Source organism: Paramormyrops kingsleyae, chromosome 7, assembly GCF_048594095.1.
Source record: "Paramormyrops kingsleyae isolate MSU_618 chromosome 7, PKINGS_0.4, whole genome shotgun sequence".
Taxonomy (NCBI): domain Eukaryota; kingdom Metazoa; phylum Chordata; class Actinopteri; order Osteoglossiformes; family Mormyridae; genus Paramormyrops; species Paramormyrops kingsleyae.
The window spans coordinates 576,751-599,554 of record NC_132803.1 but is presented as its reverse complement, the minus strand read 5'-3'; the positions used below and the strand labels follow the sequence as shown (position 1 = coordinate 599,554).

Sequence of the window (22,804 nt, the reverse complement as noted above, 5' to 3'; positions counted from 1 at the left end):
GCGGTACCTTGCTCAGGGTACCTCAGTGGTGCCTTGCTGGTCAGGGATTCGAACCAGCAATCTTTCAATTACAAGTGTGCTTCCCTAACCATTAGAATTAGGTGATCAGTGGTCATTGTCAACACACCACAGCACACAGTGCGCAACAATGAAATGTGTCCTCTGCATTTGACCCATATGTGACTTTCGTGACATAGCAGGGGGCAGCTAATTCAGCGCCCGGGGAGCAGTGCTTGGGGGCGGTACCTTGCTCAGGGTACCTCAGTGGTGCCTTGCTGGTCAGGGATTCGAACCTGCAATCTTTCAATTACAAGTGTGCTTCCCTAACCATTAGAATTAGGTGATCAGTGGTCATTGTCAACACACCACAGCACACAGTGCGCAACAATGAAATGTGTCCTCTGCATTTGACCCATATGTGACTTTCGTGACATAGCAGGGGGCAGCTAATTCAGCGCCCGGGGAGCAGTGCTTGGGGGCGGTACCTTGGTCAGGGTACCTCAGTGGTGCCTTGCTGGTCAGGGATTCGAACCTGCAATCTTTCAATTACAAGTGCGCTTCCCTAACCATCAAGCCACCACTGCCCACCAGGGCGCCAACTGCACTGGGCAGTAGAGGTGCACCGTTCCCAGAAGCACTGCAATACGGGTCGATGCGTGGAGCGGACGGGGCAAGCCCCACTTCCGGCTCCTTGTTCCAAAAATCCGTTTAATATGTGGACCCCTCCATGGGGGACGTATCAGATATTAAACTGATAAGAACAGATACTACACTTGATCTCAGCCAAAAGGCTGAGAAGCGACACCTCAAGACATCAGACAGAAAGGTGAAACCTGGTCATCACTTTATCTTCCAGTAGGTCAGTGATACTAAGGATGCCTCCAAAGCCGTAATAAAATGACATAAGGAAAGAGTGGAAGCACTAGAGTAGCCATCACAAAAAGCCTGAGCCGAATGCCATCGGTCATTGGGGACAGAGGTGTAGAAGCAGGTCTGAACAAGGGGGCGCTACTGAGCCAGCCGTCACCAAAAGCAGGAAGGGATCCCAGCACCATACTGTGAGAAGCTTGTGCAAGGTGACCCTAAGCGTTTGGTTCATCAATTAAATGGCGATGCCACTAAATGCTAACAAAGAGTACAGTGTAATCACAGGTCAGGAGACACACACACAGCCCAGGTGCTGCTACCTGTAGCCCCTTAGTAAAAACGAGGCTTGCTCATTAATGAGGTTAATTAGGGCTTTAGGAGGCTGAGTGTGGCATCACCTGAGGCTTCTCTGGGCTAATGATGAGGCTGGGGAACCCCGACAAAAAAAATAAGAAAACCTTACTAATATGACACAGTTAATGTAGAAAAAGGAAATAGGTTGTTCATCTAGATGCTGTAAAAAGGTACTTTCATATATGCATGTTTTTAGGCTAATATGTACTTTCACTCTGTGGAGGAGTCACTTTCATTGCCTACCCTCTAGGGGGCAGTGTTGTGTCAAGAATGGGGTGTGCAGCCCCAGATTGAGAATGGAATGTGCACTTTTTCAGCTAAGTAGCTGGGCTGAAGCCACTGAGGGTTGTAGGACAGGGGTGGCCAGGGCACCGCCCACAAACATTCTCATTACAAACCCCGGGGACCAGGCTGGGGCATCACAAAGCCCTCATACTGCCTCCTCCTGGCTCTCTCAGTAGGCATGGCATTTTGTGGAAGCTCACTGGTTTGGATCCCATCAGGGAACACTGGTGAATGGGGGTGGGCAGCCAGACCTCCCCATACTGGATAAATAAACCTTGATCTCATAAAAAGTTGAATTTATCTGTAGACAGCTGAGTAGCGAGACTGGCATGTTCCGAACTGCACACACATGCACAGATGCCAGTGTTTCCCCTAGGTTTACAGGGGGGGGACAGACAGACACCATCAGGATTCATGGCGTTCATGGGTTTCTTTTAACGACAGCAGTCAATATAGCAACTGAACTAAACATCAGAACAGTGTAATAAATATTCACTTGCCACTAGAGGGCGATATTGGAACCTCGGTGAACAACAGGTTTGGCTGCCACCACCTTTAATTACACTCCGGTCTGGTCCGGTAGGTTAGAACGCTCCACTCAGAATCAGGCAAACTGAAGCAATAACAATCCTTTATTATTCAATTAGTTAAAAAAAAAATGGGCTCACGTTGGCTACCCCGCAGCCCACAATTCCCCCGCATACACTAAGGGCGTCTGATAAGACAGCACAGCACCCGTGAAATAAGTTAGGCTGCGATCTCAAGCTGGGTCAAAACCTGTCACCCGGTGGTGATTGGACTTCTGCTGCTTGTTAGGGGCAGGGCATGCAGCATTTGGGCTGTTTTTGAGATTCTGTTCTTGGACCCGGAATAGGAGAGCTACTCCGGCTGCCACTCCGGCTGCTACTCCGACTGCTACTCCGACTGCTACTCGCAGGAGAGCGAGTGTTGTCATTTTCACCACCCTGGGAGCGTTTAAAAAACGCAGATATGTTACTTTTCAGGTGGTTGACGCGACATATTATCCGCCGCGCGCTTTGTCCGCTGGTGGGAGTGTGCTCACCTGTGCGTGCACGTGTCTGTGTGCGCGCATCGGGGCGGAACTCCGCCATGCGTAATACAGAGAGCAGAGGAGAATTGTAAACGCCCCACCGTGTAGAGACAAAAATAACAAGCTGTTGTGTAAATAAGATAAATAACATAAGGCTATTTAGTTTGTTTAATAAAAGGACAATGTATAGACCTATTCTATAGGAAAGGTAACCTTAAATGACTTCTGTTGTGATCTGGAGCTATATAGAAAATAAAATTAAATAAAATTAACTTGACCTTCAAGGGGGGGCGGGGCGCCCCCCTAATATAATGGTAATGGCAACACTGCATGCATACTTTTATTCATACCTGCCCCTTTTAAAATATGCATATAGATGGGGGGGGGTTCACTGGGGGCATGCTTGAGATGGATCACACTGAGCCAGCCTCTGGGGAACACATCTGAATGATGACTGAACGTGGTGTGATGACTGAACATGGCGTGATGACTGAACATGCTGTGCTGGGGGTCGCTCATCTGAGGGCGGGGGGGGGGGGGGCTGGCAAGCAGCACCCACAGACACTGTGGCCGTCCTGTGCAGGAGCCCGCTGAGATGTCTGCATTATAACCCACAGCTTACATGGGTCACCAGGACAGAAAGCTCATATTTCACTAAACACCCCCCCTCAGTATTATCAGAGCACTCAGATTTACCCACCCTGCTTCCAAAGACTCACCAGAGTCAGGGTTCTCAGGCTGAATCACACAGTCCAGTCACACACTACAGACTATTCAGATACACTAATTAGCCAAACTGCAGGTCTCTGCATGGCGGGAGGACACCGGAGTACGTGGAGGAAACCCACGTGACACAGGGAGAACAGGCAAACTGCACACACGCATTGTAAATCACACGCACACCCCTGGGGTTGTGAGGCCACAGAGCTGCCCACTGCAGCATGTTTATATACACAAAGCATTTCTCACACAGGCACATTTTATATATGACACACAGAGAAACATGAGATTTCTCCCATGATTCCCAGCCCCTCACTCCCTCACCGGTTCGATGTGCAGGGCATTCCGGTAGCTTCCGAACAGTGCGGCCTGCGCTTTGAGGAATGCACGGGCCACGCCGTCCCCTGTGGTGGTGGACACCTTCTTCAGCCGGCTCTTCAGGGAGGAGACCTTGGGGGGCGGGGGGGGGACAGATCACATGTTCAGGGCAGACTCGGAACGTTCTCCGCACACCGCGCACAGACTCGGAACGTTCTCCCTACACTAAGCATACACTCAGAGCGTACTCCCTGGACTGAACGTAAACTACACACAACCTGCACACTTAAAATTACACATATCACATTACTGACTGAGTTAAAGTGTGTTACGGCTAGGGCTGGGCGATATATCAATATTATATCGTGCATGTGCAATAATCACCAGGGCTTCAGATGACAGGCTCAACATTTGACCAAGCACTAGCTTTTCGGTGCTATACGGACATTTATGTATACCCACAACTTGTTAAGCAGTTTAGTAGTATGGCTAAAATATTAATGAGCCTTTGTATGACACCCAAAAGTCATTGTTAGTATAAATACGGCATATCCTTATGTTTAACACTTTGAACTGCAAAAAATTCCACCACACCGCCAACGTCTTTTTACCTTGTTTATCCAGAAGATCTCCTCTTTTAAAAGATGTCGTGGCTGCTCTTCTTCACCGCGACTTCAGTGCATATTGCATACCAAACCGTAGTATAGCAAACCGTAGTATAGCAAAACAGTATTATGTGGGATGCTCCGCTAATCGAATTTAAGAAACATAAAGTTTATACAGATTACTAACTTTTGGGTATCACAAAACGCATCTCATTAATATTTAAGCCATACTACTAATCTTTTTAGCAAATTATGGGCATAAATAAATGTCCGTATAGAACCGAAAAGCTGGCGTTTGGCCAAATGTTGCGCCTGTCATCTGAAGCCCTGGTGATTATTGCACATGCGCGATATAATATCGATATGATATCACCCAGCCCTAGTTACGGCACATTTTTGTTTCAACTGTGACCCTCCCTCTGACTTTCATCTGCTAATTAAGCAGACTGACAGCCCCCCCCCAACTCCAATGAAGGTGGAGGAGAGGAGTGCTTACATACACTGTGGGTTTTGGTGGCCTGGTCTCATTCTGGTCTCCCACAGCTGGACCAGCAGAGTCTGTATGGCCTCTGGTACCTTTATAATGTGAAGGTGAGCATGAGGGACCTGCAGGTTGTTCTGACATCACACTCTCCACTACATGTACTTTGAGTCTCTCTAATCCGAAAACAGCTAAAGAGGATTCGGTTCAATTTGATTTAATCTAAGGGAAGCTGAGCCTCCCCAGTCCCTGGCTCTCCATCTTGGAGAAAGCCAATGGCAGAAGAGGAGGCAGAGGAACCTTCACAGAAGGTTTAAGAGACCAGGCTGTCCAGCAATACGGGATCAGGCAGGTAGAAGCTGCCTCAAAAGGTGTGAGTGTGGGGAAGGAACTGGGCGAAGAGGGGATGGAGATGAGGGTACCAGGTGTGGTGGATGGATGGATGGGTGATGGGGTACAAAATGTGGGCCTGTGTGGGAAATGTATGGCAATATTTCCTGTTTTCCCTCAAGCTCAGGTAATCATCACCATGACGTTGCCATGTGACGAACATGGCCGCCGACTTCGGCCTGGACTCAACACTGCCCCAAACACTGCACGACTGGACCATCGTCACCCCAAGTCTGTACTTTGAGACTGAGACTGGGTCAGAGGTGACAGTCGTCACACGGTCTCAGTCTCAGTCTCGTCTCCAACACCTGAAACAGTGGCCCGTCATCATCCTTACTCCGAGTCTGTGGTTTACAGATAAGGCCTTCCCCATTGGCTGCCAATGGTTGTGTTGCTGGTTTTTTGCTCATTTATACACCAGTAATTCATAGTCATACTTATTATTGTCTTTGAAGGGGTCAGTGATTATGTAATTTAATTACTCTATTTACATCTGCCACTTTTAATATGTAATGTGCTTTGTGACAAACTTGCCTGAAGTATGATACTTATAATACAAGCATAAGTAATAGATAAACAAAAAGATAGAAAGCCAGACAGACAAGACAAAGAGTACAGGACAGACAGGACAGGACAGGACGGAATAGACAGAAATGCAGAAGAAAAATGGTGCAGGAGAGGTTAGAAAGTATAAGACCAGAAAGACGAGACAGGACTGATGAGACAGGAGAGGACAGACAGGATATGAGGGGTTAGACTGGACTAGACAGATGTGACAGAACAGATGAGAGAACAAATGGCACTAGACTAGACAGGAGGAGTTAGACAAGAGAAGACTGACAAGCTGGTGGTGGACAGAGTGGGGAGGACAGACAGGACAGGAGAGGTTAAAGAGGATAAGACAAGTAAGATGAGACAGAACTGATGGGACAGGAAAGGACAGACAGGAGAGGATTGACAGGACTGGAAAGACGCAACCAGAGAGGACAGACAGTGCCTTGTGGTGCACTCCACTTACCACATCACTGGGAAGGCTTTGGAGGTCATCAAAGGGTGTCTCCAAGGTGTTGGTGTCAACATTTAGGATGACCACATCCTCCAGGGCTACACCCTTCAGCTTCTGCAAGGAGACAGAGCAGAAAGAGGCTAAGCAAACAGGCGCTCAACGCTATGCTGCGTCGTAACCCTGACAGCAATCCTGGCATCAGAATGATACAGAACAGTCCATCAAGGAGACATGGGCCTCTCACCTCCATCAGGCTGGAATGCACTCCGATAAGGTAGGGCATGGGGGCACTGAAAGAGAACAGAGAGACTTGAACATATGCAAAGTGTAATATGCAGACGTGGATACATAAACATACACACATATAAAAGCACTAAGGAGACAGATGGACATGAAGAGGCACTACGGAGAGACAGAAACAAGCATAAAAGTGGAGACAGACCAACACAAATGAATGTCAAGGGGTGCCATGAAGACTGACGTACACAAATAAACATAAAATGAAAGCAGTGGAAACAAGCAAATACAAATGAACGGGATTGGGTACAAAGGTGACAAGATAGTAACAAACAAACATAGAGCAGCTTGGAGACAGACCAATACAAACGAATGTGTAGGGGTGCCATGAAGAGTGAAAAATACAAACAAACATAAATGCAAGCAGTGGAGACAGGTAAATACAAATGAACTTGAAGGGGTACAAATACAAATGAACATGAAGGGGTACAAAGGCCACAAGACAGTCACAAACAAACATAAGAGCACCATGGATACAAGCAGACACAAACGAATATGAAGTACCAGGAAGACTGACAGACACGAATAAATGCAGGCGGTGGAAACCGACAAATACAAAACGAACATGATGGGGTGACAAGACAGTCACAAACAAACATAAAAGAATGTCTTGGAGACAAATACAAACAAACATAAAGGGATGCTATAGACACAGATGGACACAAAGAAAGAAAGAAGCACTGCAGAAACAGACATACACAACTGAACATGTGGCCTGAGGGTGTGCTTTGGAGACAGACAAATACAATCAAATGTGAAGAGAAGCCATGGAGACAGACTGACGCAAACAAATGCAGGGGTGGTATTGAGACAGGGACAATAACTGAAAAGAGCGCTCTGGGAACAGATAAATACAAACATAAAAGGGGCACTATGGAGAGAGGCACAAACAAACAAAAGACACCATGGAGACAGATCGGTTCAAACAAATATGAAGTGGCGTCATGGAGATGGACAGATGCAAAAGGACATAAATGAACGTGGTGGAGACAGACAGACAGACAAATATGATGGGATGCCATGGAAACAGATGGACACAAATGAGCATAAAGGAACACCGCAACGAACGATATCAACGAACAATATAATAGAGCATTGAGCATGGAGACTGACACAGAAACAAACATGTGGCTTGAAAGGGCGTCGTGGAGACAAACATATATGGCCAGACCCGCTCTGTCCAAACCGTCACGGCACGGTTGTGTAGCACACAGATGGTGGACAGTGAGGGTTACTGAAGCCTGGGCTTCAACACATGAACAAAATAATTGGCTCATTTTGTGCCCCCCTCACCCAGCCAAATATAACACCACTAATTAAGTAACACCACTAATTAAGACCGGGCCCATCAGGTTGCCAGGAGATTAAAAAGGCACGCTTTCAAGCGCAGCCACCTGAGGCACGCCATCCCATTCACGAAAGGCAGGCTAATGACTGTCCACATAAGCAGGGAGAATCACACTAATTGAGCCTTACACTGCGCACCATTAACCTATCGCTTTCTTGTGCAGAATTGTTAATTAGCCTATCTGTGGAAATTACCAGTGTCACTAGAGGGATTTTTAAAGACAGATCATACGGCGTTGGTAAGGAACAAACCTCCACAGGAAGACGAAGACGAACTAACGAGCAATCATGACATAAATTAATGCAGCCTGGCAACACAGCTACACTTCGGCTGCCCAAGCTGATTTATTATTCTGTTTTTGAGGATTTGGGCGTCACAGACAGGTTAGATGGGGAACCATGCCACCCCCCCATCCCACCCAACTGAAGGTTCACCTAGAACTATCCCTACAGCCCCCAAGGGAAGTCTAGCAGGTCCACACCATCCGCTAATTATGTGAGTAAAGCGCATTAGAAAGCGGCTGGACATCTGCTGAGGGAAAACCGGGGGGGGGGGTTGGAATCGCACGGGGCCCTGGGCTGCATTCCCCAGGATGGAGGGAGGACTGTCCAACCCATTCACGCATCAGGCAAAGGTACAGCGAGCAGAAGCACACAAACTGCTTTTGGAACATTCTGGGTGAAAATTGACACGGATATCGAACTGCTGTAGGTCTGGGTACAGAAACTCCCATTTTGTCCCATGTCAGTGACACTTACAGAATTTGCTGCAACTGCATGTTATTCCGGATGGCTCTGGGTGGGGCACTATAGGTAGATGAGCCGGTCCCCAGAGACAGGCCCGGTATCAGAGAAACCCAGAAGGCCAGTGGGGTGACTGATACCAGCGAGCGGTAGAGAGAAACAACAGCTGGCCCACCCACCCCAGCCAGACAGACAGGCAGGCTGGCAGACAGGCAGGCAGACAGACAGGCAGACAGACAGACAGGCAGGCAGACAGACAGGCAGGCAGGCAGACAGACAGGCAGACAGACAGACAGGCTTCCATACTCACCAGCAGTAGTCTATAAGGTGCTGAGGGAGGACGGGAATGTAAACATGCTGCCAGTACATGGGGTAGAGCATGGCCGCAGAGCCGTGGACACAGGCCGTTAGCTGTGAAACAAACACAAGGCACAGAGGAGACCGAGTGCTCGAACCGCAGAAGCCTGCAGCTCTGTGCATTCATATTCAATGACAAGCCATATTAAGAATTACAATTAATTAAGGTTCATAATAAAGGAGACACGGTATTGGCTCAGCGGGTTATGGTGCTGTGTCTGTGATTGGATGATCCCACTGACAGAGTGATGTCACTGCTGGGCCTGAGCAAGGCCCTTAAACTGCAGCTGCTCCAGAGACTGTATGACCCTGCTTTCTCAAAAACATGTGATTCAAGATATAAGCATTTAATAAATATAAAAGAAATATTTGTTCTCTGAATTGGGGGCGCGGTCTGACAAGTAATACTATCTGTCCCTGGGAGGTACACAGGAACTGGCTGAAGGGAAAGCGACAGCAGCAGCACCAACCAATGCTCCACAGGGGGCGCCGTTGGGAAGGCCCGGCTAATTGCGTTCACAGCCGCAAACAGGTGGCGTGTGGTGAGACATGCCTTCTAGCGGCTGCTGATACAGGTGTGTCAGCCAAGGGTGCAGAGGGAGGAGGGAAAGCTGAAACATCTTTTGCCAGAACAAATTACCGCCTGGCTGTGAGAAATTTAAACTGATTACAACCATACACTGTGAACATGACTGTTCTCTGGCTCCCTCTGCAGACCAGAGGAGGACTAACCTCCACAAGATTAAGGAACTGAACAGTGAGCTGAGCCTGGTGCTCAGCGAAATGGGGTCATTTTAAATAAGCTTAAGGAACTGAACACAAGCTGAACATGGTACTCACAGTGCTGAGTTTACTGGAGGAGATGATGATCCTGCGCTCGTACAGCATGCTAGCATACAGGTGTAGCATGTTATTCACATCAACCGCCACAAAGTACTCTGTCAGGTTCCTCTGGAAATAGATATGGACGGGGGGTGGGGGGGGAAGGTCAGCTGCAGGGGCAGTCCACACTACATGAATAGACTAACAGTCACTGGAATTTTCCAATTATTCTGTAATTCTAACATTTAAGTAGTGATGCAACCACTTGAGACATTTCCGATGCATTTTTGGATTTCTACGTGCTTGTGTGTGTAAATACAAGGACATTGTGTGTGTGAGTATCAATGTGTTTACATCAGTTTAGACAGCTCATGTCACCAGGGAGGCAGGAAAGCACATGATGAATGCAGGTCAGGGTGCTGCACTGGTGTCGTTCTACACAGAAGCCAACATCATCACCATGATCACAATATGACAACATAAAGGGACCATCTCATGCCCCACTACGCTGCCCTACCAGACACTTTTGTGGGTCTGCATGACACAGTCTGTGTCATAGACACTGCTCCTCACACCACTAAGAATCTCCCTAAGGACTTCTCTGAGAAGCTCACTCAGAATCTCTCTGGGAACCTCCCTAAGGACTTCTCTGAGAGAAGCTCCCTCAGAATCTCCCTGGAAACCTCCCTAATGACTTCTCTGAGAAGCTCCCTCAGAATCTCTCTGGGAACCTCCCTAAGGACTTCTCTGAGAGAAGCTCCCTCAAAATCTCTCTGGGAACCTTCCTAATGACTTCTCTGAGAAGCTTCCTCAGAATCTCTCCGGGAACCTCCCTAAGGACTTCTCTGAGAAGCTCCCTCAGAATCTCTCCGGGAACCTCCCTAAGGACTTCTCTGAGAGAAGCTCCCTCAGAATCTCTCTGGGAACCTCCCTAATGACTTCTCTGAGAAGCTCCCTCAGAATCTCTCCGGGAACCTCCCTAAGGACTTCTCTGAGAAGCTCCCTCAGAATCTCTCCGGGAACCTCCCTAAGGACTTCTCTAAGAGAAGCTCCCTCAGAATCTCTCCGGGAACCTCCCTAAGGACTTCTCTGAGAGAAGCTCCCTCAGAATCTCTCCGGGAACCTCCCTAAGGACTTCTCTGAGAGAAGCTCCCTCAGAATCTCTCCGGGAACCTCCCTAAGGACTTCTCTGAGAGAAGCTCCCTCAGAATCTCTCCGGGAACCTCCCTAAGCACTTCTCTGAGAAGCTCCCTCAATCTCTCCGGGAACCTCCCTAAGGACTTCTCTGAGAAGCTCCCTCAATCTCTCTGGGAACCTCCTTAAGGACTTCTCTGAGAAGCTCCCTCAATCTCTCCGGGAACCTCCCTAAGGACTTCTTTGAGAAGCTCCCTCAATCTCTCCGGGAACCTCCCTAAGGACTTCTCTGAGAAGCTCCCTCAATCTCTCCGGGAACCTCCCTAAGGACTTCTCTTAGAAGCTCCCTCAATCTCTCCAGGAACCTCCCTAAGGACTTCTCTGAGAAGCTCCCTCAATCTCTCTGGGAACCTCCCTAAGGACTTCTCTGAGAAGCTCCCTCAATCTCTCTGGGAACCTCCCTAAGGACTTCTCTGAGAAGCTGCCTGGGAACCTTCCTAGAAGTTTCTCTGAGAACCTCTCTGAGAACCTCTGAGAAGTCTCCTGAAAGAACCACAAGACAGAAAACCTGTGTGGGAGAAACCTATGTGTCTGTAGAGTGGGAGCTGGTCTGGAGAAGATATGCACAGTAGACACTGGTGCATGGTCCTAGAATAGGAATTTGTGATTCTGATAAAGGTGTAAACAGAAACCAGCCCCAGAGAGTATGGTCCCTGGTCGGCCCTTCTCTGTATCCCTTGGAAGACGAGGAAGGCCGCAAAGGCTTCTAACCAAGCCAGAACATGGAACATGGGCGGTGAGTGATGAATGGGCCACTCACATTCTCCGGGATGCTGGGCAGCTCTCTGAGGTCAGGCACAGTAAAGTAGGTATGCTGCATGAGGGGGCACAGGATCAGTCAAGATTATGACAAGTGAACAAGTAACTGCTTTGATTAAAGTTTACTGTTGACCTTGGCCAGCAGGTAACCTATAACTTCAGTGATGGGCAGCATTTCAGACCGTGGTGGCATGATGGTTAACTAACAGCTGCCCGTGGGCATTGGCATAGCGTAACATAATAGACAACTAATCCTCGAGGACCCCCATACTCATGTTGGTACAGAACGTCTGTGGACGAAAACCCACCACACTGAGATGAAGGGGCACTCCAGGCTCAGGGATGGGGAGGGAATGCAGCGTTTCCAACAGCTCCCTCCATTGGTTCTCCTGAAATCCAACATGCAAGCATACACATATTCAGAGAATATACTGCAAGATACTGAGAGTGTCAGGAAAGCCGACTGAATATTCTCCTGCTCAGTCAGGCTCCCTGACTCCCTTAACAATTAAAAAATGCAGAAGGTGTCCTAGTTCAGGGCCTTGAAGAACCCGTACAGCTTAGAATCATTTTGAAACTAAACACAGAATCATAGATTACACTAATAATTCAGCAGAAAGTGCAAATTTAGTAAGAAAAAACAGATTTTATAAACTGAAATTCTTGGGGAGGTTGGCGTGCATACAGACCTGGCCTTTAACAGTGTAGTCTGCAAGAATATTCAGGATCTTGTAGAAGACTTCAAACCACGGCAGATAACTGAGGAAGAGAAGTGGAGCAGAATCATCAGCAGACGTCAGAGAATGTCCTTCGACCACCAAAGAACAGAAACAGAACGGCAACATGATCAGTCACATGACGTAGTCAGCTACCCAAGCACCAACACCCAATAGAGCTTCGAATAGTGGAACAACTATCGCCAACCTCAGGGCTGAACAGGAAGAGGAGGAAGCTGCTGCCGCCAGCAACCACCACAGATAATTAAAAAGACCAAACAGGCAGTGAGGGAGCCACATAGCAGAGAAGGGGGGGGGGTTGATTAGCCACACGCTCACCAATCAGCATCTCATTTAAACCCTTGGGCATTCCAGTGCAGCAAGATACCTGCCTGCTCCATCCCTGATTGCTGCCTCATCAGCATAATCATCGCAGAGAGCTACAGGCTGGGTGTGATGACCTAACCCAGCTCATGCCCCCCATCCCATTAGCTAATGCAGGGGACTGCATACCCACAAACAGCAGTGGCCCTTTACCTTGGAATTACCCCACCCACTAGAGGGGTAGTTAGAGGCCGCTGGGCCAAGAGGAAGCCGAACCCAGGCCAGGTGGACCTATAGTCATAGTGACAGGGCTTTAACCTGACCCCCTCCCTGACAGCTGAAGCTCCCTCACTGAACCCAATCCATGCGACTCACAAACTACACTGCGGACCTGCCCAGCACTCACCTGCATCAGGATGTGTAAAACAGACACAGAGGGGAAAATTAAATCGATCATTTGTGTGACCCACCCACCCCTGGAGAGCAGTGAGCACACTGTGTTGGGGTGTTTGCACAGCCATTTGTCCCATCTGCTCTAGAAGATAATGCATGGCATTCATAGCCAAACCCAGGAATCCAGGCACTCAGAACCTCACAACTGGGAAACTGCGGCACCTTCCTGTGGCTTACATAGATTGTCATCATTGTGGGGACATTCATTCCTATTGGCATAACTCAAGGGGTCCGGGATTCAAACTAGTGATGGACAAAATGATACTTATGAACCATTTGATATATTTTTTGACTCCACTAGATGGTGCTGTCTGTTCAAAAAAGGGCTCAAAGCATGTCCCAAAGCAAGCCAAGAGTGCCATCTAGTGGGGTCAAAAAATACAGCAAATGGTTCATGAAGCTTCATTTGCCCATTACTGATTCAAACCTCCACACTTATATTATGGTCAGCACTGCCTCCCTCAGCCTGAGTGTGAAGTCAGGCTGGGGGGGTGCCACAGTTTTAGCCCCCGCCCCGCCCCGCCTCGCCTCTGTTCCATACACAGAGCTCAATGTCATGGTGTAGCACCTCCATTCCAGGGTCTGCCTCTAGGGGTGACCACGTGAACCTTCCCCGACCCTCTCCAATTAAAAAAAGCCTGGACACATAAGGAAGGAGGTTCAACAGTCAGGCCTTTCTAACAGGAAGTGACCTCATGTAAAAGGATCTTGGCCCCAAATACACCACAAAGGAGGTAACCGGTTACGATGCAGGGCTGTAGCACATGTGGCCCCCCAGGGAGCCTGATTCCAGCAGTCTGGGGGCTCCACTGTGAGTCATGAAGATCAAAGCTCACTGTCAACCTTCCCAACATGGCTGCCCTGAAGCGTCACGTGAGCACCAGGCCACATGTTCCTCGGCCAAAAACATCCTGCTGATTCAGGGTAATTATTTTAACTACCACAATTTAGGTGGGACTCCTACTGCGGGCACACTTTCATTCCAGCTTCCGAGGTATTTCATCTGCTAACCGCTAAGCCCCCTGCTGGCTGATTATTTGCCCTGTGTTCAAGCCATAAAAGCAGCAGTGTCCCCATATTCAGGTTTTGGGGTTTTTCTTAATATGCTTTTGATTCTGAACATTCACTCACTTCTGAGCCTGTTGTCCCGCCCCTTTCTATGGGAGCTCCTTTTCGTGCTTTTCGGCAGCGCAGGGGTACGTGCCTGAAAGACTGCAAAACTGGGTGCAGTGGGGGATGGTTTATATGACATTGCTGGGCTGATTCATATTGCACGTGAAAGCGTGTGCGCATCAGTGAACTTTAACACCAGACCTGGGGTGGCGCTGTAGAGCAAAGCTGCTCTTAACAGTCATGTTTAAGAAGTGCAGGGTGGACGTCATTAGAATAAAAAAGGATCCTACTCAAACTAACCGTGCGTTATGTACTTACAGTACGCAAGGCAGGATTATCATCGTTAAAAACATTTCCATAATGTTCCATAACGATATGAGTACAAAATAAAAACTACAGCTAAATGAGAACTATAAACATTGCTTCTGAAATCAACTGAAATAAAATAAAAACAAATGTCAAATACTTCCAGTTACCACTTTTAAATACTATTTAGATAAATGATTTATTAATCTCACCCAGTTTTGTAGCCTTTCAGGCAGCTACTCCTGCGTTGCCAAACAGCACGATAACGAGCTCCCAAAGAAAAGGGCCGGGACAAAAGATTCATAAGTAATCTTTAAAATAAAACCTAATTAAACCAAAAGCTAAAGCTAGACTAAACAGCAATTCTCATGGATCCAGGAGGAACAAATGCAGGGGAGGCAGACAGGGGGTGAGCTGGGGGGCTGCCCTCTGTTATTCTGCAGACTCATAGAAAGGAGGCAGCACACAGAAGGAGGCTGAGAGTCTGGGTTAAACTACCTCACATTCTCACCCAGGGGAGCTTCCAGGACATAGACTGCTCTCAGCAGGGGGCTGGCAGTCAGACAGAATGAGGAGCAGACCAGGACTGCCCTGCTTACTTCCTGGTTCAAACAAGGTTGTCACACACACACACATTTATATTAACATCTTTGTAAGGACCATCTATTCATAACTATGGGAAAAACCCAAATCCCAACTATGACGACCTTAACCCCTTCCCAGCCCTAACCCTAACCATAAGCAACCAAACAAAATACAGGACTTTTGGGTATGTTATTTTTCTGATTTCGTTGACAGATTTTTTACCATAAAGGTAAAAATGTCAGGTTTTTATTACATTGTGGGGACATCCAAACCCCAGGGGTAGGCAGTCTGTGGGCACCCCCCATCCCAATCCCATGATCCTCTGCTGTGCTAGCTGGCAGCCCGAAGCCCGGGAGCTGTCAGGGCTGATTGAGCTGAGGGCCTTTTGCTCGAGAGGCTGGGGGGGGGAGGTTACCGGCGGGGAAAGAGTTCCACATTCCAAAGATCAGAGCTGGCGACTTTCAGAGTTTGTCAGGAGCTGTGAATGATGTCAACAAAGGCCGTAGTATGGGCAAGCTCTGGCCGGCTTTCATGCCGAGGGGTCAGAGGTCACCCTAACTACATTCATTCCCAGCTCCGACCACCTACCCCCCTCCCCCACACCCTGGCTCCAGGCTGCACCAGGCCCAAAAATTCCCTCTAATCCCTTAAGATATTTCTGATCCCTGCCTGCTTCAGCTCAATTAAATCACTGCTTGTACCCCTTTGGGAACAGAGAGAGAAAAAGAGAGAGAAAGGGAGGGGGGATGAAACAAAGGCCTAGCCTGAATGGGGGTGGTACAGAGGTAGAAGAGGCCCAGCCAGTCCTGTCGCGGTACGAGGGTAGGGACAAACCCACTGGGCGGGGCCTCACTCACCTGAGGATGCAGAAGCAGTTGTGGGCCCCAGCAGACAGGCGGCAGAAGCCAAATCTCTGCTTGCTCTCGATGTCCGTTAGCACAAAGGTGAAGTTCTGGCCCACCTGGGTCATGGTCGGGCTGCGCAGTCAGAGACGGGGGGCATGGTTACTCCTTTAGTGAGGACAGCGAGGGAGCTCATGCACATTCATGGCCATGATGGGGGGGGCATCCACAGACCTCAGCCCCTGCCATGGCTATGATGGGTGGGGGGGCATCCACAGACCTCAGCCCCTGCCATGGCTATGAAGTTGTGCATTCGACTCTTACAGCCTGGCATGCATAGGCAAGCCTAAGGAGAGTAGGATCCAGGAACCAAAGCTGCGGGTCAGTCATTGGGGACAGCGTCTGCACACAGGGATACACGGATGGGAGCATGCGAGAATACACAGAGACACAGGGGACACACATGGAAAGACAGAGACCCACACATGCACAGACAGGGCCAAGGGGATAGACATGGAAAGATAGAGACCCGGGGGACACACGGACGGGGGACGCACACAGAGACGGGGGACACATGTGGGACGCACACAGAGACGGGGGACACATGTGGGACGCACACAGAGACGGGGACACTTGGGGGACGCACACAGAGACGGGGGACACATGTGGGACGCACACAGAGATGGGGACACTTGGGGGACGCACACAGAGACGGGGGACACATGTGGGACGCACACAGAGACGGGGGACACATGTGGGACGCACACAGAGACGGGGGACACATGTGGGACGCACACAGAGACGGGGGACACATGTGGGACGCACACAGAGACGGGGGACACATGGGGGACGCACACAGAGACGGGGACACTCAGAGACGGGGACACTCAGAGACGGGGACACTCAGAGACGGGGACACTCAGAGACGGGGACACTCAGAGACAGGGGGACTGCCCAGTCCCTGTGGGACATCCTCATCCTCACTGTTGGAGAAACTTGATAAGCTAACGTTGGTGGTGGATTTCCAGTGTAACAGAGAGCCCCTGATATCAGTCACCATCCAGGGGGAGGAAATGGAAGTGGTGTCTGGGGGTCTGGATTAGGTGGACAACACAGTGGCACTGACAAAGAAAGACCAGAGCAGACCACTTTCTGAGGAGGCTCAGGTCTTCTGATGTGTGCAGCAAGCTGCTCACTATGTTTTATCAGGCTGTAGTTCTTTTCTACACTGTGACCTTTGGCATCATGCAATGTCATCATGTGATGTCATCAGGTGATGCCAAACGCCTTAAACTGATCAGGACGGCCAGTCCCATCACAGGACTGACACTGGTCCCACTGGAGGCAGTAGCGGAAAACAGGATGTTGGCAAAATTGGACAATATTATAAACAATTCCACTCATCTGCTTAAGGGGACAATATTCTCCACCAGCTCATTTCACGACGCTCTTCTAAAAAGCGCTGCTGGGGGGTCGTTTCAATCTACAGCATCACATCTGACTAGACCTGTACACTTCTTCAGATGAGGCCCTCAGATTTACAGCTGATGTCATAAATCACCCTTAAGGTGTCACCCAGTCCCTGAAGGGAAGACATGGTACCTGTCCATGTTGAAGGGGAAGCAGAACTTGGGGAGGGTCTGGAGAGTTTCCTGTGGAAAAAAGAGAAAAGGGACAATAAATCCAACTGTTAACCAGGTCAGGGAAGGTGGGGTAGAGAGAGGCAGCAAGATACCCTAGCCCACATATGCTAGAGGGCAACGGGAAACACAGATATCACAGGAGGACAACAGGACATGCTGAGAATCCAGGAAGATGGCAACACACGCAAAGAATAAAGAAGGATGACAGGACAGGCCAAAACTACACAATAGACCATGACTACAGGAGGATGACAGGACATACTGACACTACAGGAAGACCACAGGACAGACCAGTGTAGACCAGCATGAGAAGCGGCGTTTTACGGGACAGACCAGTGTAGACCAGCATGAGAAGCGGCGTTTTACGGGACAGACCAGTGTAGACCAGCATGAGAAGCGGCGTTTTACAGGACAGACCAATGTAGACCAGCATGAGAAGCGGCGTTTTACAGGACAGCTCCCTCAGGAAAGACACTGTCCTGGCTTGCACTGTTCCACACAGCAGCATCATAATGAGTTCCTCAATCTCCCCGGATCTCTGAGAAACGCTTTAGCTACAATTAGAGAGTTTGACCCATAGCCCCCCAGTTCCCCCGACTCTTTGATCTTTCAGCGTTTAAAAATGGAGGCGATGCTGCTAAATAGGGAGCGTGTAAATAATTCAGCCCTGGCAGAAAGAATGGCGCCATGCTTTATTCATTAATGTCACCCAGGATGTGGCATAATGTCAGAGCCTCTCATTACACTCCTGTTAAGTTGGAGAAGCAGAGAAGGGCCCACCAATGAGGTGTACCCAGAATGCACTGGGCTGGGGGCAGGTGCAGTAAAGCAGGAGGACCTATCTTTCATAGGACGCTCCCCAATATGATGCTGTTTCCTCACCCTTAGCCTGTCCTCACTCGTGTTGCTCTCTATAGAATCGCCAACACAAAATATCACCCCCTAGAGGGAAGCCATCCAAGTCACTTCAAATGAAAGCATCTCTGGTGACTGATTACCCAGCGACCTCAGTACTCACACAGTCCTGAATTCCCAGCGACCTCAGTACTCACACAGTCCTGAATTCCCAGTGACCTCAGTACTCACACAGTCCTGAATTCCCAGTGACCTCAGTACTCACACAGTCCTGAATTCCCAGTGACCTCAGTACTCACACAGTCCTGAATTCCCAGTGACCTCAGTACTCACACAGTCCTGAATTCCCAGTGACCTCAGTACTCAGACAGTCCTGAATTCCCAGCGACCTCAGTACTCAGACAGTCCTGAATTCCCAGCGACCTCAGTACTCAGACAGTCCTGCTGCTCAGACAAGCATGCACAAACGCATGCATACATGCACACATGCTAACGCGCACACACAGAGACATGCGTAAAAATACATAAACAAATGGAAAACCCACAAAACCCACAAAAACCCACTAAGAATGAACCAGAAGATGACTGTGGACACGGAGCCTGTTAATGAGCCACAGCACAGGAAGGCAGCGATTCCACCATTTGTTTTCCTGTAATTCCAGCAAGGCTGACATAACACAGGAAGAAAGCTCTGGAAAAATACAATAGGCATATTTGAAACTGGAAGAATATCATATGCAGACCCCCCAATGCCCCCTCCATCCTCCCACCCAGACCACAACAATGACACTATGAGACCAGGCAGTCGTGTTTCATGGGATGGTTTAACTAAAACCAATTTTCCAAATGTCATAATTCTGTCTACATTTCTGACACGCCCCCATACACTGATGAGTATAGAGAGAGCAACCACTGCCTGCTGTTACACCTCACAGACAGCAGGTGGCAGAGTCTCAAGGGGAGACCATCTGAGAGTATGGTATGAAGGAAATTCAGAAAGTAAAGATTTAGCCTTTAAACACAGACATCTTCATGATACCTCTCTGCAGTCGGGGCCTCTCCTCTTTGCCAAGCAGGGTCATGTGATCAAACCACACTGCTTCATCTGCCTGAGATGAACCTCTGCCTCCTTTTTCAATTTTACAGGTCGCCAGATTAAACATTTCCTCATCAGACGCCAATTCGCACCTGCGTGTCAATGAGCCACAATCGACAGGAAAATGACAGGAAGCCGCATCCCCGCATGTCCCTCGTCACCAGGCCACTTTAATCCAGGTCATTATGCTGTCACCAAGCCAGAGGATACATCCCAATATCAGATCACATACTGTTGGTGGCTGGGTGGGGAAGCACAGCTGATTGGCACGGGGCATCCCTGGGCATGTCTATTTATTACTTACTTACCAATCACTCATTCTTATATTACACTGTCTTGTCTCTGATTGTGCTGCTGTGTCCTACTGCCGGCCCATGCAATTGTCCCCTCCCCCATAACTGTGGCACAACAGTTTCACTGACAATAAAACATGCAACCTGCATGAACCCCACTCTGTTGAATGGTTTGTGCTGTATTTTATAAAAGCTGGATTATTAACTGCTGAAGCTCTGACCAATCCATGAGCCGCTAGACTGACCTCGGAGGCTATCGTGGATTATGGGAAGGTGGAGAAACTGATGAACAGCTCTTCAGCTCTCCATCACTCCAGCTCTCCAGCTCTCCATCACTCCAGCTGCTGGCTTTCATTTCCAAAGCTACACAGTCAGACCCACAAGCACCTCCACACCCTCTTCTCTCAGACCATCATCATTCTAAAGAAGGACCCTCCTGACTTATTACCCTAATTTAACTGATGCACATGCACTTTATTACGAGCATTGAAATGTACACAACTACAGTCTATCCCATGCCATGTAAGAATAAGAACGTTTCCCAGTTTCCACTATTGCAGTAAGTGCACACATACATTTTAACTCATTACCTTGCACATCCTTTTATCTGCAGTCTGCGTATGGTCTTTTTATTAGGGTGCGGGAATCGATTAAAAAAATGAATTAATCACACGGTTCTCTGTGATTAATTATCAATTATCAATTAATCACACCTAATATTAAAACTTATAATGATAAATATTTATACATTGACTCTGCGAATGAATGTTGAATTACTGAGATGAGAAAAAATATGCATGGTATGTATATGTCTTATACAAATTAATTGCTTGTTGTGGGTTACACATACAAAGTTAAATGTTTTAAAAATAATTTGTCTATTTTGTTACTGATTTTTAGCTATCTTTTTCAGAAAAACGGTTAGCAAAAAAATCGGCAAATTAGAGCAACAAATGACAATTTTAATACAGATAAAAGTTTCAGGTAATGTCAATTGCTCTACACCAAAAACAAACACTTTGTTTAATGGTTTAACTTAAAATGTACAGGATATTCATCAACAAAGTACTACTTGCAAGCATGTACAAGTTGAATTTCAATGTTTTCAAAAAGGTTTTATTAAGAGAGAGGGTATTATAAGTAGGGATGTTTTTTAAATCACACATCTTAGCGATTATTGGCACATATCACAAGTACAACAGGCATCACAACCCATGCATGGCACCATGCGCACACACGGGAAAATGTGCACACAGAAAGAGACAGAGCAGACCACGTACACCCAAACATGGAAAAAGATGACAGATAAGCAAAAAGCACAGTGAAAGCTGGGACAGGGACAAGAAGGACAGGATGAAATTGGCTGGTAGAGAAATAATCGTCTAAAAAACCAGCGAGAGGGGGAGAGATGGAGAGACAGAGGGAGAGGGAAGAGGGAGTGAGGGAAAGGGAAAGACAGAGAGAGAAGGAGATGCAGAGGTGCAAAAGAGCCAGAGGGAGAGGCAGAAGAAGAGAGAGAGGGAGAGGCAGAAGAAGAGAGAGAGGGAGAGGCAGAGGGAGTGAGGGAGAGGGAGTGACAGACAGAGAAAAAGAGGCAAAGGAAGAGCCAGAGGGAGAGACAAAAGGAGAGACAGAGAGGGAATGAGGGAAAGACAGGAAGAGCCAGAGGGAGAGACAGAGAGAGGAGAAGAGGAAAAGGAGCAATGGAGACAGAGGGAAAGAAGGAGCGACAGAGGGAGTGAGGGAGAGACAGAGGGAGTGGAGAAGAGGGAGGGCCAGAGGGAGAGACAGAGGGAGTGGAGAAGAGGGAGGGAGTGGAGAAGAGGGAGGGCCAGAGGGAGAGACAGAGAGAGTGAGGGAGAGACAGAGGGAGTGGAGAAGAGGGAGGGAGTGGAGAAGAGGGAGGGCCAGAGGGAGAGACAGAGGGAGTGGAGAAGAGGGAGGGCCAGAGGGAGAGACAGAGGGAGTGGAGAAGAGGGAGGGCCAGAGGGAGAGACAGAGAGTGGAGAAGAGGGAGGGCCAGAGGGAGAGACAGAGAGTGGAGAAGAGGGAGGGCGTGGAGAAGAGGGAGGGCCAGAGGGAGAGACAGAGGGAGTGGAGAAGAGGGAGGGCCAGAGGGAGAGACAGAGGGAGTGGAGAAGAGGGAGAGACAGAGGGAGTGGAGAAGAGGGAGGGCCAGAGGGAGAGACAGAGGGAATGGAGAAGAGGGAGGGCCAGAGGGAGAGACAGAGAGTGGAGAAGAGGGAGGGAGTGGAGAAGAGGGAGGGCCAGAGGGAGAGACAGAGGGAGTGGAGAAGAGGGAGGGCCAGAGGGAGAGACAGAGAGAGGAGAAGAGGGAGGGCGTGGAGAAGAGGGAGGGCGTGGAGAAGAGGGAGGGCCAGAGGGAGAGACAGAGAGAGGAGAAGAGGGAGGGCGTGGAGAAGAGGGAGGGCGTGGAGAAGAGGGAGGGCCAGAGGGAGAGACAGAGGGAGTGGAGAAGAGGGAGGGCCAGAGGGAGAGACAGAGAGTGGAGAAGAGGGAGGGCCAGAGGGAGAGACAGAGGGAGTGGAGAAGAGGGAGGGCCAGAGGGAGAGACAGAGGGAGTGGAGAAGAGGGAGGGCCAGAGGGAGAGACAGAGGGAGTGGAGAAGAGGGAGGGCCAGAGGGAGAGACAGAGGGAGTGGAGAAGAGGGAGGGCCAGAGGGAGAGACAGAGGGAGTGGAGAAGAGGGAGGGCCAGAGGGAGAGACAGAGGGAGTGGAGAAGAGGGAGGGCGTGGAGAAGAGGGAGGGCCAGAGGGAGTGGAGAAGAGGGAGGACCAGAGGGAGAGACAGAGAGAGGAGAAGAGGGAGGGCCAGAGGGAGAGACAGAGGGAGTGGAGAAGAGGGAGGGCCAGAGGGAGAGACAGAGAGTGGAGAAGAGGGAGGGCCAGAGGAAGAGACAGAGAGTGGAGAAGAGGGAGGGCCAGAGGGAGAGACAGAGAGTGGAGAAGAGGGAGGGCCAG

The 22,804-nt window shown here is 49.1% G+C and overlaps 1 protein-coding gene and 1 non-coding gene across 6 annotated transcripts in view; both read right to left on the bottom strand.

Annotated features, from left to right (window-relative positions):
* The window catches only part of dennd1a (DENN/MADD domain containing 1A), a 54,917-nt gene that overhangs the window by 18,384 nt on the left and 13,729 nt on the right, over positions 1–22,804 (bottom strand). For all 5 annotated transcript variants that reach the window (XM_072713882.1, XM_072713880.1, XM_072713883.1 and 2 more), the window contains 10 exons: positions 17,539–17,588; positions 15,952–16,071; positions 12,287–12,356; positions 11,906–11,986; positions 11,599–11,652; positions 9,663–9,773; positions 8,776–8,876; positions 6,322–6,367; positions 6,090–6,191; positions 3,602–3,727 (listed from right to left, as the gene is read on the bottom strand). In XM_072713882.1, coding sequence (XP_072569983.1) covers positions 3,602–3,727; positions 6,090–6,191; positions 6,322–6,367; positions 8,776–8,876; positions 9,663–9,773; positions 11,599–11,652; positions 11,906–11,986; positions 12,287–12,356; positions 15,952–16,071; positions 17,539–17,588 — 861 coding nt within the window. The remainder of the gene's footprint in view (positions 1–3,601; positions 3,728–6,089; positions 6,192–6,321; positions 6,368–8,775; positions 8,877–9,662; positions 9,774–11,598; positions 11,653–11,905; positions 11,987–12,286; positions 12,357–15,951; positions 16,072–17,538; positions 17,589–22,804) is intronic.
* Positions 613–803, bottom strand: LOC111859023 (U2 spliceosomal RNA). Its single transcript, XR_002841727.1, has one exon. It is a non-coding gene; the product is annotated as a U2 spliceosomal RNA (small nuclear RNA).